The following is a 17,550-nucleotide window of genomic DNA, read 5'->3' as shown; positions in this document are numbered from 1 at the left end:
ATATTTATAAGTACTAATAATCGTTCATTTAACCGGACACGTGAATAGATTAATAGTCAATGGACTCATTAAAACAGGGGTGGATTACATACAAGGACACTTGGTGTAATTGTTAATAAAGTATTAAAACCTTCGATTGCACACAGTCGATAACCTGGTGTAATCATTAACAATGTATTAAAACCTTATTACAGTTTAAGTCCCCAATTAGTTGGAATATTTGACTTCGGATATAAGGATAATTTGACGAGGACACTCGCACTGTATATTTATGACTGATGGACTGTTATGGACAAAAACCAGATGGACATATCGAATAATCCATGACAAAGGACAATTAACCCATGGTAATAAATTAAAATCAACACGTCAAACATCATGATTACGGAAGTTTAAATAAGCATAATTCCTTTATTTCATATTTCATCGTACTTTTATTTACTGTCATTTTATTTATTGCACTTTTAATTATCGCACTTTTAATTATCGCATTTTTATTTATCGTCATTTACTTTACGCTTTAAATTAAGTTGTATTTATATTTAATATTTTACATTAGATTTTAATTGCGACTTAAGACATAAAATCGACAAACCGATCATTAAACGGTAAAAACCCCCCTTTTATAATAATAATAATATTACTTATATATATATATACTAGTTTATAACCCGCGATTTCGCGGGACTAAAACATAACTTAATATTAATGTATGTACATTAAAATTTAGATACATTCTTGAAAGAATTGTATATAAATAAAAATACAAGCGAAGTTGAAACATAACTATATTATCAGTCATCGAACTATATAATATCATCTATAATATCATCACCTAAACGACCAGAGTTAACAAAATTCAACATATCAACTATCAAGTAAAATTTAAAAAGTGCAAAAACACATAGAAGTATAGGTACTTCTAACATAATTTATCAGGGTACAAATAGTCCATCATCCATTGTTTATGCAGAATAATATTACTGAGGCCTCATTAACCATAGCAAGTTCATACTACTCCCTCCATCACCAAAAATAATGACCTTGCAAGAATCTCGTTTTTCCATCTTCATGAAATACGCAACACCTGTCAAGTGCCACAATATGCATATTATGATTTATATGAAAAATTAGCTTATTGGATTATTGTGGGACTTCGTATAAAGTTGTAAGGAGACCAAAGAACAAATCTACAAAGGATCCACATAAAAAAATTCAATGGTTACGGACGATATATAATATATATGTTTCTACTTTTATGCCAATTTTACCTCTAGGGGAATGTATGGTTGTCTTTTAGGCCTACTGACATTGATGCATGGAAGATTATCAAAATAACTATACGAAGTTTTAAGCAATATAGTGCCTGCACTGCATCGTATTCTCCATTTGACCATCTTTATTTAACTGTTCATTTTAAACCTGAGAGAACTTTTGAGCGAATCAACAACGATATAGCATAAACAATTAAAGACACGACATCAACAAATAAAAATGCTGACCAGCTCATACAGTTGTTGATCGCAAGGCTTCTAACTAAGACCAATAATCTTGTAATATGTGTTCGTTGGGTGGGTCTTAGAAAAATAAATCTAAGAAAGGTCATAAACAGGCCAAACGCATGTTCACTACGAAAAGCATTAAACCTCCGAATAAAATAGTAATATAAAATAATACGTTGCTAAAACAATACCCAATCTCGCAGTAAGTTTAAAAGATATACATAAAGAGGGACTCCCCTATCAGTAATACTATGTATATGTTTACCATGTACTATGCCAATGTATTTACACGATGAAAAAATAATCGAGCTACAATTTACAAACATCACTATACACTTCAAATGTGATTCACACCTTGTGATTAAGAGCGCGAGAGCGATAAAAAACTATGGAGCAAAAAATTACATTCAGATTTGTAACATATTGTATTTCACAATTCAAGACTTCGAGCATTAAAAACAAACAAAAAAAAAGACTACTTAGATGTATGAAACATTGTTTCTCAAGGATTATGATTCTATACGATGAAGTCGTATTTCTTACAAACAAATGTACTTATTTGACTTTGATAAACTATTAAGCAAACCTGCATAAGATCAACAATATGATCTTAGATGAATATTACTAAAATATCACATGCAACTTCAAAATAGATCTTTAGTATTACAATTACTCTTCATATACACAACAATGAAAACATAACTTTACATGTTATAAATGTTAATGGGTCCAAATTAGGCAAGTTCATAGTAAATAGTTAATCTGCATTCAACATAAGTCAATAATAGAAAATGGGTCAAAATATAATTTGGCCATACTATACTTTTACGGTAGTGAGAGATGGGCACAATTAAAATAGATAGAATTGAAGGTATAGATAAAATGACAGTTGAATTGCAGCAACACGGTCCAATATAGATAGATCATTAATAGAAAATTGGTCAAAAATCCTAAGAGTAATTCGAACTAATAGCTTAAATAGGTAATCCATGAACTTGATTCAATTCATCACCATGTAAGGTACGCACAAAATGAGTAGATATCGTCACAATTTATTAAAAAAAGAGGTTAACGTTTTAAAAACTCAGCTGCTTGAATTTCTTATGAATATGCAACGCCAAGTTAAAGATTGTTAAAAACAACATAAATTCTGTTTAAGAACTGTTTAGTTACAGTTTTCTCATATTGTCTAATTAGTAAAAAAAAAAGGAACAAATTCAAAGTGAAATATGTTGCTTCTAAATAGGTCAATAGTAACAGCCTCTTGCAAAATATATAAAAGTGGAGATTTATGAATCCAAATGTGATGTTTGCAATTTAACATCTTCAACATGTCCTTATGGCTAATTGTTGAGATGTATGGTTGTGTGAATCAATCAGCCTTAATAAAAATAGTGCATTGTATAAATCATGATTGCTAAATTGCAAAAGTGTTGGGAAAAGGATACTAACCAGTTGTAGCCGAGCAAAATGATCGAGTTCAATGAAATATCCTGATACACAGTCTCCAATTGAAGAGCTGACATATAAAAAATTCCAATGTGATTTATTAAAACCTGTTCAGGGATATTAATATCGACTTAATAACGTCTTCATGAATAAAGGATACTTCAATTGCAACTTCAAATGTTTATTAAAACCAAAACAAAAGCCCTAATTCGAATGAACACATACCTGTTTAATAAGACGGTTCCAATGTTTTGCAACTATCTGTTTCGAATATTTATTAAAACTAAAACATAAGCCCTAATTCGAATGAACACGTACCTTCTTTTTCTGGAATAATAAAAATACATACCAGGGGTAGTGAATACATACCTTCTTGTGAAACAATTTAAGGAATACAACACAAATACGTACCGAAACCATATCTGGTACACAATCTTTACTGATGTTAAAACTTGAGAAGTAAATTAGCGAAATCTTGTGTTACATCACTACTAATTACCGATTCATAAAAACATAAAGCAAACCACACCACATAAAAGAGCTAGAGTATACCAGTTATCAAATTCACCTGTTCATTTGTCCATCTCGAATTCAAATATCTGCAGTTTATAACGAATGGTAGAAAAAAAAATCAATCTAAACCCATATCAAAATAAGTCAACAGAACTATAAAAATCAAACCTTGCGATGAAATTAATAACTATTGCTGCTAGAAACCATAATAACAACAACATATTTAAAAATCTGAATATACGGTATCATACCTGATCATCCACAAGAATCATCGCTAGATTTGAGAGCTTTGTGCTACAGTTATAGGGCAAATTGAAGGGATAAAGGAATTGAAGGAATGATACATGATTGGGGAAGTGTGTATTAATAGTGGATAGTGGATGGTAGGAAAGAAATTACATCGGCTGTGATATTAGGGGAAGAAATTAAAAGAAACTGCAGCGGTTCTACATAACGATTCGAGGGTATAAGAGTAATAAAAACATGTAACTCCCAATTGAATCCTTAAATGACGCCATATCTATTTTAAAAGGCTGAGATTACTTTGGCAAAAACACATCTAATGGTTGAAATTTGGCCATGTGAGTTTTTTTTAAAATAGTATAGCATCATAATTTTTTTCTAATTAGAGTAAAGAGAGATAATACAAATATAGTTTAAAAATAAATATAGCGTTAGACTCAGCTAGCTCCTTGCGGAACGAACCGGACTTACTAAAAACTACACTACTTTACGATTAGGCACACTGCCTATAGTGTTGTAGCAAGGTTTAGGTATATTTAAAAATTAAGATTAATAAGTAATTTTTTTATATAAGTTTTTATTACGTATTATTTTTTTATATAAGTTTTTATTACGCATGAGTTGATGTGACAGGTCTGGTACCTTTGACCATTGAATTAGGGTTACGTAATAATAATTATTATTAATTAATTATCTAATTAGGGTTTATTTTAATAATTATTTATTTTAGTTTTTATTTAATTTGTATTTTTAAGTTTTAACTAGTTTTATTAAATTATAAACTTAACACTTTTATAAAATAATAATATAAAATAATATTTTTATAAAAATTAGTAATTTTATCATTTTTGTATCTTTTTATTATTTAGTACGTAGTTTATTTTTATCGTTCGTAATTAGTTTAAACTTTGTTTTTGCCGTAGTTATTTTATATTTCTAAATTTTTAGGGTTTGCCGTAAAATCCCTTAAGTGCTTTTTCTTTAGATTAAGATTTAGACGCTTTAGAAATTTACGACATCGCTTATCGGTTTAATATTTTAGAAATTTTAGTGCCTTTTAAGTTATTGCCGTTTTGGATATAGAATTCCTTTTAAGCTTTAATACCTTTAGACGTAAGTTTTAATTTTTAGTTTTTAGACTTTTAAGTTTCGACGTTTTTCTTTCTTATTTTTATTTTTCGACCTTTTATTTTTCGATGTTTTACGACGCACTCTTTTTCTTTCTTATTTCTCGACGCTCTAGTTCTTTAGGACATAGAATTTTCTTTATTTTCTTTAAAATTTCGACGAAAAATTATTTTAAGCGGTTAAATTGATAGACATCCAAAATTTTCTGGTTCGTAGTAATAGTTGGATTTGTTAGTGGCGAGTTGTGGGCTTCAGATTTAAAGGGTCCTGGCTACCTGCTGCATCTATTGGCTATTCGAAATGTGGGCAAAATCAGAAAAGTCTATTAATTTGATAGCTTTAATAATTTTTATTTTTGTAAATTATAGGATATGCTGTGAATGCACCGAGCAAAACGTTCACCACCTTTCATACGTTCACCACCTGTAACTCGATCAAGACATCTAACCAACATTGTCGCCGTTGATTTTTCTTTAGAATCGTCATCTAGTCAACCAAGTACTCCAATTCAAATTTCCGATAATCTATGTTTTGAACCCGACCTCACAATTGAGAATCCGGAGGATATTCAGGGACAATTCAGAGATCCTGAACCACTAATCATTCCTCCTGAACCACAAATCACTCATCCAGAGATTGTCGAGGAAGAAACCATTAAGTCAGAATCCTCTAGTGATTCAGATTCAACAAACTCAATCATGGAAAATCTGGAACCTCTATGTATGGAAGACCGAATGAGGGCTAAACGCACTGGCCAAGGTCACACAATTACTCAACCAGACATTAATGCGCCAGATTATGAAATCAAAGGACAAATCCTACACATGGTAACTAATCAATGCCAATTTAGTGGTGCACCGAAGGAAGATCCAAACGAACATCTTCGTACCTTTAATAGGATTTGTACTCTATTTAAAATCAGAGAAGTTGAGGATGAACAGATATATCTCATGTTATTTCCCCGGACTTTAAAGGGAGAAGCCAAAGATTGGTTAGAATCGTTACCTGAAGGGGCAATTGATACATGGGATGTTTTAGTTCAAAATTTTCTTAAACAATTCTTTCCGGCATCTAAAGCCGTGAGACTTCAAGGAGAAATTGTTACATTTACACAGAAGCCAAATGAAACTCTATATGAGGCGTGGACAAGATTTGAAAAGTTGTTAAGAGGATGTCCTCAACATGGTTTAGACAATTATCAAATAGTACAAATATTCTACCAAGGATGTGACATTACTACACGAAAAGACATCGACATAGCAGCTGGTGGTTCCATTATGAAGAAAACCGCAACTGAAGCTTACAAAATTATTGATAACACTGCTTCCCACTCACACGAGTGGTATCAAGAAAACGACATCGTTAGATCATCTAAAGCGGCTAGAGCCGATTCTAACCATGACTTTGATTCCATTTCCGCAAAGTTAGATGCTTTCGAGAGATGAATGAAAAAGATGACTAAAGATATTCACGCAATACGAATTAGTTGTGAGCAGTGTGGAGGACCACATTTGACAAAAGATTGTCTCAGTATTGAACAAACAATGGAACAAAGAGAGAATGTTTCATACATGAACCAAAGGCCTGGAAATAATTATCAGAATAATTATCAACCACCAAGAACAAACTAAAATCAAAATCATAATTATAACCGAAATGTTCCATACAACAACCAACAAGATCCTAGCAATCAACAAGTATCCAATAATACTTACAACCAGCAAAGACCTATTTTTCCAATTAAACCACCACAAACCGATGATAAAAAGCCAAATTTAGAAGATATGATGTCGAAGCTAGTTGAATCTCAAACGTAATTTTTCACATCTCAGAAACAAACTAATGAATAAAATGCTCAAGCATTTAGAAATCAACAAGCTTCTATTCAAAATCTGGAACAAGAAGTGAGTAACCTAGCAAGGTTGATAGGTGAAAGAAAACCAGGGAGTCTACCTAGCGTTACAAATGCTAACCCCCGGAATGAAAAAGCTAAAGCTATTACCACGAGAAGTGGTATTACACTTAAACCACCTGAAATACTTGTAATTTCTGATGACTCAATTCCTACTCCACAGGAACCACAATCTGATCAATAAAAGGAAAAAGAACCGGTAGTTGAAAAGGTTAATGAAGATAACACAGTTAAGGCAAAGCCTTATGTTAAACCATACCAACCACCACTTCCTTACCCGAGTAAAATGAGAAAAGAAAGACTTGAAACCGAGCAATCCAAATTCTTAGATATGTTTAAACAAATAAATGTCAATCTTCCTTTCATTGATGTGATTTCAGGAATGCCTAGGTATGTCAAATTCTTGAAAGATCTAATCACAAATAGAAAGAAAATGGAAGAACTCTCGGCTGTTACTATGAATGCTAATTGTTCTGCAGTATTGTTGAATATGATACCAGAAAAATTATCAGATCCAGGAAGTTTCACAATTCCATATTTTCTGGGTAGTCTTAGTTCAATCGAAGCATTGGCAGACTTAGGTGCTAGTATAAATTTAATGCCGTATTCACTATACGCTAAACTAGACCTCGGAGAATTGAAACGAAAAAGAATAAGCATACAACTAGCAGATCGATCAGTAAAATATCCTAGAGGGATAATGGAGAACATGCTAGTTAAAGTTGGTACTTTAGTATTTCCAGTAGATTTTGTTATTCTGGACATGGAAGAAGATTCTCGAGTTCCTCTCATATTAGGAAGACCATTCTTAAACACGGCTAAAGCAATAATAGACGTGTTCGGTAAGAAACTGACCCTAAGTATAGAGGATGAGAGTGTTACCTTTTCTGTTGATAGAGCCATGCAACAACCGCAATCTGCAGATGATACATGTTATTATATTCAAACTATAGATTCACATGCAGAATTGTTAGAAGAATTTCCAGAATTTCAAGGAACAGGAGAATGTTCTTTAGGAGAAGGGACTGAATCAATTGATGAAACTGAAATGTTAGCTAAACTTATGGCTAATGAATATGAACCAACAACAGAAGAACTTCAAATGTTAAAAGAGGTAGACAGATATCGATATAAATCATCGATAGAAGAACCACCGACATTAGAGTTAAAGCCACTTCCAAACCATTTAGAATATGCTTATTTACATGGTGAATCTGAATTACCTGTAATAATATCGTCTTCTCTTACGAAAAATGAAAAATCTCAACCCATTTCTGTGCTAAAAGCTCATAAACTAGTTATTGCATGGAAGATTCATGACATTAAAGGCATAAGTCCTTCGTATTGCACACATAAAATCCTTATGGAAGAAGATCATAAAACATATGTGCAACGCCAACGAAGACTAAATCCTAATATGCAAGATGTTGTTAAGAAAGAAATTATTAAAATGCTAGATGCATGTTTAATTTATCCAATCTCTGATAATCCATGGGTAAGCCCAGTTCAATGTGTACCTAAGAAGGGTGGCATGAATGTCATCACAAATGAAAAAAATGAGCTTATTCCTTTTAGGACTGTAACAGGATGGCGTGTTTGTATTGATTATAGAAAATTAAATGACGCCACCAGAAAAGATCACTTTCCCTTACCTTTCATTGATCAAATGTTGGAAAGATTAGCCGAAAATAGTTACTAGTGTTTTCTTGACGGTTTTTCCGGATACTTTCAAATTCCAATAGCACCCAAGGATCAAGAGAAAACCACGTTCACGTGCCCTTATGGTACTTTTGCTTACAAATGCATGCCATTTGGACTATGCAACGCCCCTGCAACCTTTCAAAGGTGCATGATGGCGATTTTTCACGACATGATAGAAGAATGCATGGAAGTTTTCATGGATGACTTTTTAGTCTTCGGTGATACTTTTGAATCATGTCTAGTTAATCTTGAACGAATGCTTATTAGATGCGAGCAATCAAATCTAGTACTTAATTGGGAGAAATGCCATTTCATGTTAAAGAAGGCATCGTTCTTGGTCATAAAATTTCAAAGGAAGGAATTGAAGTGGATAGAGCTAAAGTAGATGTAATTGCTAAACTTCCACATCCCACCAATGTTAGAGGAGTTAGGAGTTTTCTAGGGCATACCAGTTTTTACCGACGTTTCATAAAATATTTTTCTAAAATTGCCACTCCTATGAATAAACTCCTAGAAAAGGATGCTCCATTCATATTTTCAAATGAATGTATCAAATCTTTTAATATTCTTAAAGAAAAACTCACTAATGCTCCGATCATGATAACTCCAAATTGGAATCTACCATTTGAACTCATGTGCGATGCAAGTGATTTTGCAATGGGAGCCGTTTTATGACAAAGGATTGAAAAACGATTTCAACCTATCTATTACGCTAGTAAGACGTTACAAGGAGCACAAATGAATTACACAACTATTGAAAAAGAACTCCTTGCTATTGTCTTTGCTTTTGACAAATTTCGTTCATATATCGTTCTAGCTAAAACGGTGGTCTATACCGACCATTCTGCTCTTAGATACCTATTTTCAAAACAAGATGTCTAACCACGATTAATCCATTGGATCTTACTCTTACAAGAGTTTGATATTGAAATCCGAGATAAAAGGGAGTAGAAAATCTCGCAGCTGATCATCTTTCTCATCTTGAAAATCCTGAATTAGAAGTTCTAAATGAATCGACTATACAAGATAACACTCCTGATGAATATCTTTTGAAAATCGATTATAGTGAAATTCCATGGTTTGCAGACTATGCAAACTACTTAGTATGTGGATTCCTTGAAAAAGGGTTGTCATACCAAAAACGAAAGAAATTCTTTAGTGATATAAAACACAATTTTTGGGAAGATCTGTAGAGACCCGTCCTAATCCATCTGGACGAATACATTACATTTGGTCACATCGCGAGGTAATTGACCTCTATATGATACATTTTACAAACATTGCATTCGTTTTTAAAAGAAAAATTTTCATTTACATCGAAAGTTGACGGCTGCATACCATATCATAATATATCCCAACTATAGTTGACTTAGTAATAATCTTAATGAACTCGACGACTCGAATGCAACATCTTTTGAAATATGTCATGAATGACTCCAAGTAATATCTCTAATATGAGCAAATGCACAACGAAAGATTTCTTTCATACCTGAGAATAAACATGCTTTCAAGTGTCAACCAAAAGGTTGGTGAGTTCATTAGTTTATCATAATCGATCATTTTCATCATTTTAATAGACCACAAGATTTTCATTTTCATTTCTCATAAATATACGTCCCATGCATAGAGACAAAAATAATCATTCATATGGTGAATGCTTGATAACCGACTTAACTTTAATGCATAGAATATCCCCAAACAGAACCTCACGTTTGTAATAATAATAATCTTAAAGTACTAAAATATCCGTACCCTGGATGGGACTTGTCGAGGTCCATAGATCTATCTTTAGGATTCGCGTCAATTAGGGGCCATACCCTTTTCCTAATTATTAGGTTACCAAGCTAAAAAGGGGTGATATTCAATATTCATAATTCAGCCATAGAATGTAGTTTTTGATCACTTGTGTCTATTTCGTAAAACATTAATAAAATCAGCGCATGTATTCTCAGTCCCAAAAATATATATAAAAAGGGAGTAATGAAACTCATCATACTGTATTTTGTAGTAAAAATACATATGACGTCATTTAACAAGTGTAGGGTTGACCTTGGATTCACGAACCTATATCAATTATATATATTAAAACATATAATCGTAATCAAATAAATTTATATATTGTTACTAATGATATAATTGTTATGTTTTATAATTTATAGGTTTCATTAATAATTTAGTTAGATATATTTACTTTATTTACTTTAGATAAATAATTGTTATTTATTATAAAAATACTAGTAATAATGTTAATGATGATAATAGAAATGATAATACTTATAATAATAATGAATATGATAAATTTAATAAAAAAAATACTTTTATTAATAATAATAAATGATAATTCTAATGATAATACTAATAATAATGATGATGATAATGATAATAAAATGATAATTCTTGTAAAAATGGTAATTTTAATCATAATAGTTCTTTTAATAATAATAATAATTATTATAAAAATAATAATAATTATCTTAAAGTTAATTTTAGTAATGATATTAATGATAAATAAATTAGTAATATCAATAATACTTATGTCATTAATCTTATATTCACAAGCTTCATCATATTTATTTTACGTTTTTGTCATAATCATAACTATTTTCTTATGTTTAATTTTCATATTATTTTTATAAACTTATTAGACATAAACATTAACTTAATAATTCTTATATCATACTTATATAGTTATATTCATTACATTATAATTTTAGTAACAATAATATAATGGTATTAAATTCAAGAAATTTAGTTTGTATCTTATACCTTCTGGTTGAACGAAAAATCATCGAGTGAGGTGTGTGGTTGGAAAGAATAATAATCGAATGGTTTTGTCTTTGGAGTATTAACCGAACATCGTCAATAAGTAAGAAAGGTGTTTGATTTCCCTTTTGATTCGGTTAATAAAGCATCGATCATCATGCATTACTAACATCATGATTAACTAATCTTGATCATCATTCTCAACCATTTCGATTTGATCATAACACTATCTAACTTATCATCATCAATCTTAATCATAATCATAATCATTTTCCATAACTAACGTTATTACTATCTTATCTCATCATAACAACACGATCAATATCCATATCAATATCAATATCAATCCGCCATCACCTTATTCTCGGTTCCAATATCGAAATATAAGTCTGATCTTGGCCCAATAGCTTAAACAGGGACACGGCCCAATAACTAAAACAGCTTTCAGTCCAACAATTAAAAACAGAAAACTGATGGCTCAACAGTGAGTACATGGCCCAATATGCAAAGTAAATTCATTTAAACGGCCCATCAGTCTGATCCAACAATATTTACCTTGTTTAGATTGTATTTAAAATAAGAAAACTGATTCACAAGGTTCGTTGAATATGGAATCCAAAGCTCCCGTCCCCATCTTGACCCCATTATCGCCATTATCATATTCCAACTTGTTCATCATCATATTAAGCTCATCATCACCATCGATATTCCACAGAATCAGAACAAAATTGTACAGCATTATAACGATGACTATTCATCAAATTCTTTGTCGGTTTACTTAATTGTAGAACAGTGACAGAAACTGCAGCAGCAACGGTGATGGTGTTGACGGTGGTGATGGGGTGTTCATGGTAAATAATTGTACTGTTATGGTGGTTAATCAAGAGAAGGAGAAAAAGAGATGGTGGTTGACGGTGATGCTCCGGTTGAAGTAGAAACAGAAAATAAGATAAGCAGCAGGTGATGGATCACGGTTGTTATTGTGTGTGAAGATGGGGGGTTATCGAGCAAAACAGTAGAGAGATATAGAGAGAGAGAAAAGAGAGATATAAATGAGTGAGAGAGGAAGGAGAGGGAGGTGATCGATGTTTGTTTGGGGTGTTCTCGATGGAAACCGAATGTAGCAAGTAGCAGTACATACGTGGGTGTTGAAGTGGTGCTCGATGGTGGTTATTTTGGTAGTTCTAGATGATTGCTTGTTGGTTGACAATGGTTTCGGTCGTGGTTGTGGAGGTCAGTTATACATCAAGGAGGAAATTTGAAGTGGTGGCTATAATCATTTAAAGAAGAGAACCCGTAAACACGCAGTAGCCAAAAGACGATATGATCAAGTGTTGGTTTGGTCTTGCATTTAATCAGCAAAGTAATAAACATGTGGATTGTTATCGAGGGGTTACCAACAAAGATGGGTTCAACCAGGTGTTGTTTCGAATGATTTTATCTATAGTAGGCTAAACGGAAAATCAAAACTAGAGTGGTTCGATTATGTTTAATTGATTAAAGTGATCCGGGAAGGAGATGGTGTCGGTTGTGGGAGGAGGAAGAATGTGAATGTGGTGTAAGGTGTTGAAGTTCGGTAATGTTATATCTATCATATTTAACATAATATATCATGACTGTACGAGTATTTAATTGATATGGATATTATTGATTTAGTTTGATTAACACAATGTCGTGTTTGTACTTAAGTGAAAAGAATCTATAAAGTGATTGGAGAGTGGTGAATCTAAAAACAAAAGTCAATTAACACCTGGTCCCGGTTGTTAAAAGTATCAATCATCATTCATCTATGTTGTATGTTTATATATGTAATTAAAGGAAAGGGGTGGGTCATCGAATATTAATCAGAAAGAAGTAGACAATATTACACAAGTGGGTGTTTTATATTTATGTCATTGCATCATTATATATATATATAGTTATATATATAACTTGGCTCTTACTATTCTAAAAGTGGGTTATTATTTTGATCCTAATTCTACAAATCACCAAGCAATGATATAAAATTAATATTATCATCACAAAAGTCTCCACTAAGCATATAAATAAATCGGGTATCAAATTAAAGAATAAAGTAGTGGAATTGCATTGTATCATAAAGTAAAACTTTTCAGGACAAAAACAAAATTTAACACAGTAACTTAATTCAATAATTTCAATTCGGTTAACATTCAATCAATGAGAATTTAATATAATAAAATTTATAATATAATAATAATAATAATTGTTCAATAAGAATCTAAAACGTGTAATGGATCAGTACACAACCTTCATTTTGTTTTTAATCTACCAACAGTTTTTATGTGTATTATTTCGTACTCTGTTGTTACTCAGTGATGAATTTAAAAAGTACTCTGAAAAATCCCAAATTTTTTTTAAGTTTCTTTAAATAATTTAGTCATTATGGTATAAAATTCGGTTATTAATTGTTAAATAATAATTACATTAATTATTCACTCCCAACCCTAAGTAAAATATAAAAAGTTTTAAAATTCAACAAGTAGTTCCTAAATATATTTTTAATGAGCCAATAATTTATATAGCTCACTTTCGAATCACCATTTATTTTAAAATTACATACGTTTATTTTTAACTCATTTACAATCAATCGAATGACAATTGAGCGTTATCTTCGTTTACTAAATAGTTTCGAAATCACAAAATATATATTCTATATACTTTATATATATATATATATATATATATATATATATATATATATATATATATATATATATATATATACCTTATGAATAATATTTATTATATATTATTATTATTTTACATAGTAAATTCTAATAATTGAATCATATAACATTTCAAGTTAATATATATTAAATATGTACATATCTATTTACAAATAGTAGTTCCTGAATCGTCGGGAATGGTCGATGGTCAATTGAACATTTCAAAATTTTTGAGACTCAACCTAACAGACTTTGCTTATCGTGTCAAAATCATATAAAGATTAAGTTTAAATTTGGTCGAAAATTTTCGGGTCGTCACAAGATCCACATTTTTTTAAAAGTTGTCCCGATGGAATAATACGCCGATGTGCATTCGGAGATGAAGCTAGTCAAATCTTAAATCATTGTCACACAGGACCAACAGGAGGGCATTATGGGCCTCAACTCACAGCAAGAAAAGTCTACGACGCTGGAGTCTATTGGCCTATAATTTTCAAAGACGCACACCTTCTTTGTAAATCCTGTGATGCTTGTCAAAGGGCCGAAAAAATAAGTCAACGTGATGAAATGCCACAAAATGTCATTCAAGTATGTGAAGTATTTGACGTTTGGGGTATTGACTTTATGGGTCCATTTTCAAAATCTCATAATAATCTCTACATTCTCGTTGCCATTGATTATGTATCTAAATGGGCGGAAGCACAAACTCTCCCAACTAACGATGCACGAGTTGTAGTCAACTTTTTAAAACGTATTTTTGCTAGGTTTGGAACACCAAAAGCTTTAATAAGTGATCGGGGTACTCATTTTTGTAATAATCAACTTGAGAAAGTTCTCAAAAGATATGGAGTAACTCATAAAATCTCAACCGCTTATCATCCACAAACAAGTGGACAAGTTGAAAATACCAACCGAGCATTAAAACGTATTCTAGAGAAAACCGTAGGATCAAATCCGAAGGAATGGTCCATGAAATTGGAGGATGCACTCTGGGCTTTTAGAACAGCCTACAAAACTCCAATTGGCACCACACCTTTTAGACTCGTTTACCGAAAAGCATGTCACCTTCCAGTAGAAATTGAGCACAAAGCATTTTAGGCTTTGAAGACATGTAATCTTGAGTTACATGAAGCTGGACGTCTACGGTTAAGTTAACTAAACGAATTAGAAGAATTGAGACATGAAGCATACGAAAATTCGTTAATCAATAAGGAAAGAATGAAGAAATGGCATGATAAAAGAATCAGAAGTTCAAAAGAATTTAAAGAAGGAGAAAGAGTTCTTCTTTTTAATTCACAATTCAAGCTATTACCTGGAAAATTGAAATCAAGATGGTCTGGACAATTCATAGTCAAAAGAGTTTTCCCGTACGAAACAGTAGAATTAATAAATTCGAATGGGATTGAATTTAAGGGTAATGGTCACAGAGTTAAACGTTACATAGATAATCTATTGGAAGTTGAAGATGAAGTTAATCACAATTTCGACACCACAGCTAACTAAGTGTGGGAAGATTCGAATCTTTTAAGGGTAATATGTATTTCTGTTAAGAGTTAGATATTCTGTTTTCGTGTAGTTCTCGAAAATGGAATCCGCATGGTCTTTCCCTAGCAGACCCTAAAGAACTAGTCTTCTCCCTCCATTCTGAATTTTTATTTCTTTTAGGTTTTACGAGATGAAGAATTCCTTTGATCTGAACCATGGTCTACTACTACACGCTATGATTACTAAACATAATAATAACATCTTCCCGAGTGAACTGGTATCATTCATAAGAAGCAAAATGGACGAAGTGAGGAAAGAACTCAGGAAAGATCATCATAAAACACATTTTGGTAAAGAAAAATCAAAATCCGCAACAAAAAGAAGAGCACGACACCTTGAAAGATGTCATAAATACGGAAAATGGTCACATGAAGGTAAATGTTTGAACAATCAAATATATTCAAATACCGAATTTGTTACTCTATGCAGAGAAGGACCGTTCATATGTTTAGAAGAAAAGTTATTGAAGAATCGAGGTTACGCTTACGTAGCTATGGAAAATCAAATCACACGACTCTCCTATGAGTAGGCTAAAGCAGGTCTCTGAGAATTCTTTCTCACAGGTAAGAATGTACAGTTTTTATTGGTTTTTATTTATTGCTTTTAACCTTTTGATAATAAACGCTGAATCGTTCGCTATAAAGTATTAAATTGATATTCAATAAAATTAGGTATGCGAAATCGAAATTATTGATATCATACAAAAATTTATTACATCACTGCGAAATTTACCGTTTATTCATAAGGTATAAATATCTTTAATCAATCAATTCAAAATATTTCAAAAATTCGTCAGGAGTAAAACTAGGTAAAATAGCCGAAATTACTTTACCCAAAAGAGGGACGTATATTTTTTATAATATTTGATTGATTAAAGTGGAATAAAAGACCAAAAAGATTTTAATTTTATTTTTACCATGTTTTTAAAATTAATATTATAAATTTTTAAAACCAATATATTTAAGTTTTTAAATATTTAAAAAATTAATATTTTCAATATAAGTTTGTAAAATTAATGTATAAAATTATTAATGATATTTATATGAATTATTAATTTTATGCATTTTAAATTTAAGTTTGGTGTGAAGTTAAAAACAAAAATACTTTATTTCATTAAGTTAAAAAAAATTAATTTTTAAAATTCGTCGTGAGTTGAAGACTAGGTCGTTGAACCGAAATTGCTTAACCCAAAGGAGGGACGAGAAATTTTATTATCATTATTTTTAATCTTATTGAATTAAAGTATGCAAAAAATATTAAAAAAACCCAAAAATCTTTGCTTTTAAAACAACGCTTAAAAATGAAAAATTTTAAAATTTTGTCGAGAGACGATCTAGGACAACGATCCGAAACGCCCTCATTCTAAAAGAAAACAAATTTATAAAAATTAATTAATTGTTTTATAAGTAAAAGGTTTTATATAAAAAAAAAAAACCTTGGACCTCATGCGATGCATAGGAATTGCACGGGGTAGCCATGCGATCGCATGGCCCTTAAAAACTGGTCAGGATCAAAAGCTCATCGAGCTGTGCTCTCTGTCTCACAACACCCATACACACAAATACGAAAAAACACACACAAACACCCTAAAATCTTCAATTTTTCACCAAAATCATCCAAATTTCGTGCTATAATCCGTTCCAAACATGTCTTTTCTCAGATGGGGAAGCAGAAAGGTAAAAATTTCACCCCTAAACTCATAAATTTCCTACTTTTTGTGATAATTTTAATTAATTGCAATAATTTGATTTTCTTAATTTCTAGTGTAATTAGAGTTAAATTGTTAGTATATTATGCATGTATAACCTAGATTGATGCTATTTAACATGATTTGAAGCCAAAAACTTCGAAATTTTTAGAAATCTAGGGTTTGTGTTCTTGAGAAATTTGGGGCTTTTTGATATAAACAGGTTATGGCCGATTTTTGTCATGAATTATTGCTAAATTAAGTAGTGTAACATGTTTAGGTAGCTGATAATGCTAAAAACGAACATATATTTCATAGCTTTATCCTTCAAGAAAGACAAGCTTTTAGTTGTAATTGTTCTATTTACAAGTTATATTCGTTTAAATAATAAAAGGTGAAGACAAAAGACAGATTCGACGA

General features: G+C 31.3%; 1 protein-coding gene and 1 non-coding gene across 18 annotated transcripts; both read right to left on the bottom strand.

Annotated features, from left to right (window-relative positions):
- Window positions 1-800: 800 nt before the first annotated feature.
- Window positions 801-3,895, bottom strand: LOC139891620 (uncharacterized). 17 transcript variants are annotated; one of them, XM_071874600.1, is made up of 7 exons: window positions 3,716-3,895; window positions 3,504-3,550; window positions 3,321-3,373; window positions 3,177-3,212; window positions 2,955-3,058; window positions 1,272-2,088; window positions 801-1,087 (listed from the first exon to the last, which is right to left on the bottom strand). In XM_071874600.1, exons 1-6 carry the CDS (start codon window positions 3,721-3,723, stop codon window positions 2,079-2,081), a joined length of 258 nt encoding a protein of 85 aa, XP_071730701.1. In that variant the 5' UTR covers window positions 3,724-3,895; the 3' UTR covers window positions 801-1,087; window positions 1,272-2,078. The 17 variants fall into 17 exon arrangements, 4 of the variants coding, with proteins under 4 accessions (XP_071730701.1, XP_071730699.1, XP_071730700.1 ...); XM_071874598.1 differs by having other exon boundaries at window positions 1,272-1,431; XM_071874599.1 differs by having other exon boundaries at window positions 1,272-1,422.
- Window positions 3,896-5,917: 2,022 nt separating this feature from the next.
- Window positions 5,918-6,024, bottom strand: LOC139894791 (small nucleolar RNA R71). The gene has a single exon (XR_011775274.1). It is a non-coding gene; the product is annotated as a small nucleolar RNA R71 (small nucleolar RNA).
- Between the last annotated feature and the right edge of the window lie 11,526 nt (window positions 6,025-17,550).

This window comes from Rutidosis leptorrhynchoides, chromosome 2, assembly GCF_046630445.1.
Source record: "Rutidosis leptorrhynchoides isolate AG116_Rl617_1_P2 chromosome 2, CSIRO_AGI_Rlap_v1, whole genome shotgun sequence".
NCBI lineage: Eukaryota > Viridiplantae > Streptophyta > Magnoliopsida > Asterales > Asteraceae > Rutidosis > Rutidosis leptorrhynchoides.
Note: the sequence above shows the minus strand (reverse complement) of the source record. Positions and strands in the feature narration are given on the sequence as shown.

What these genes read in the sequence shown, in the direction of transcription:
- LOC139891620 (XM_071874597.1), bottom strand. An exon ending in ACAGGTGAATTTGATAACTG is followed by an intron (nt 3,374 to 3,503) that starts GTATACTCTAGC and finishes ATTGTGTACCAG; the next exon opens with ATATGGTTTCGGTACGTATT. An exon ending in GGAACCGTCTTATTAAACAG is followed by an intron (nt 3,059 to 3,176) that starts GTATGTGTTCAT and finishes ATCCCTGAACAG; the next exon opens with GTTTTAATAAATCACATTGG.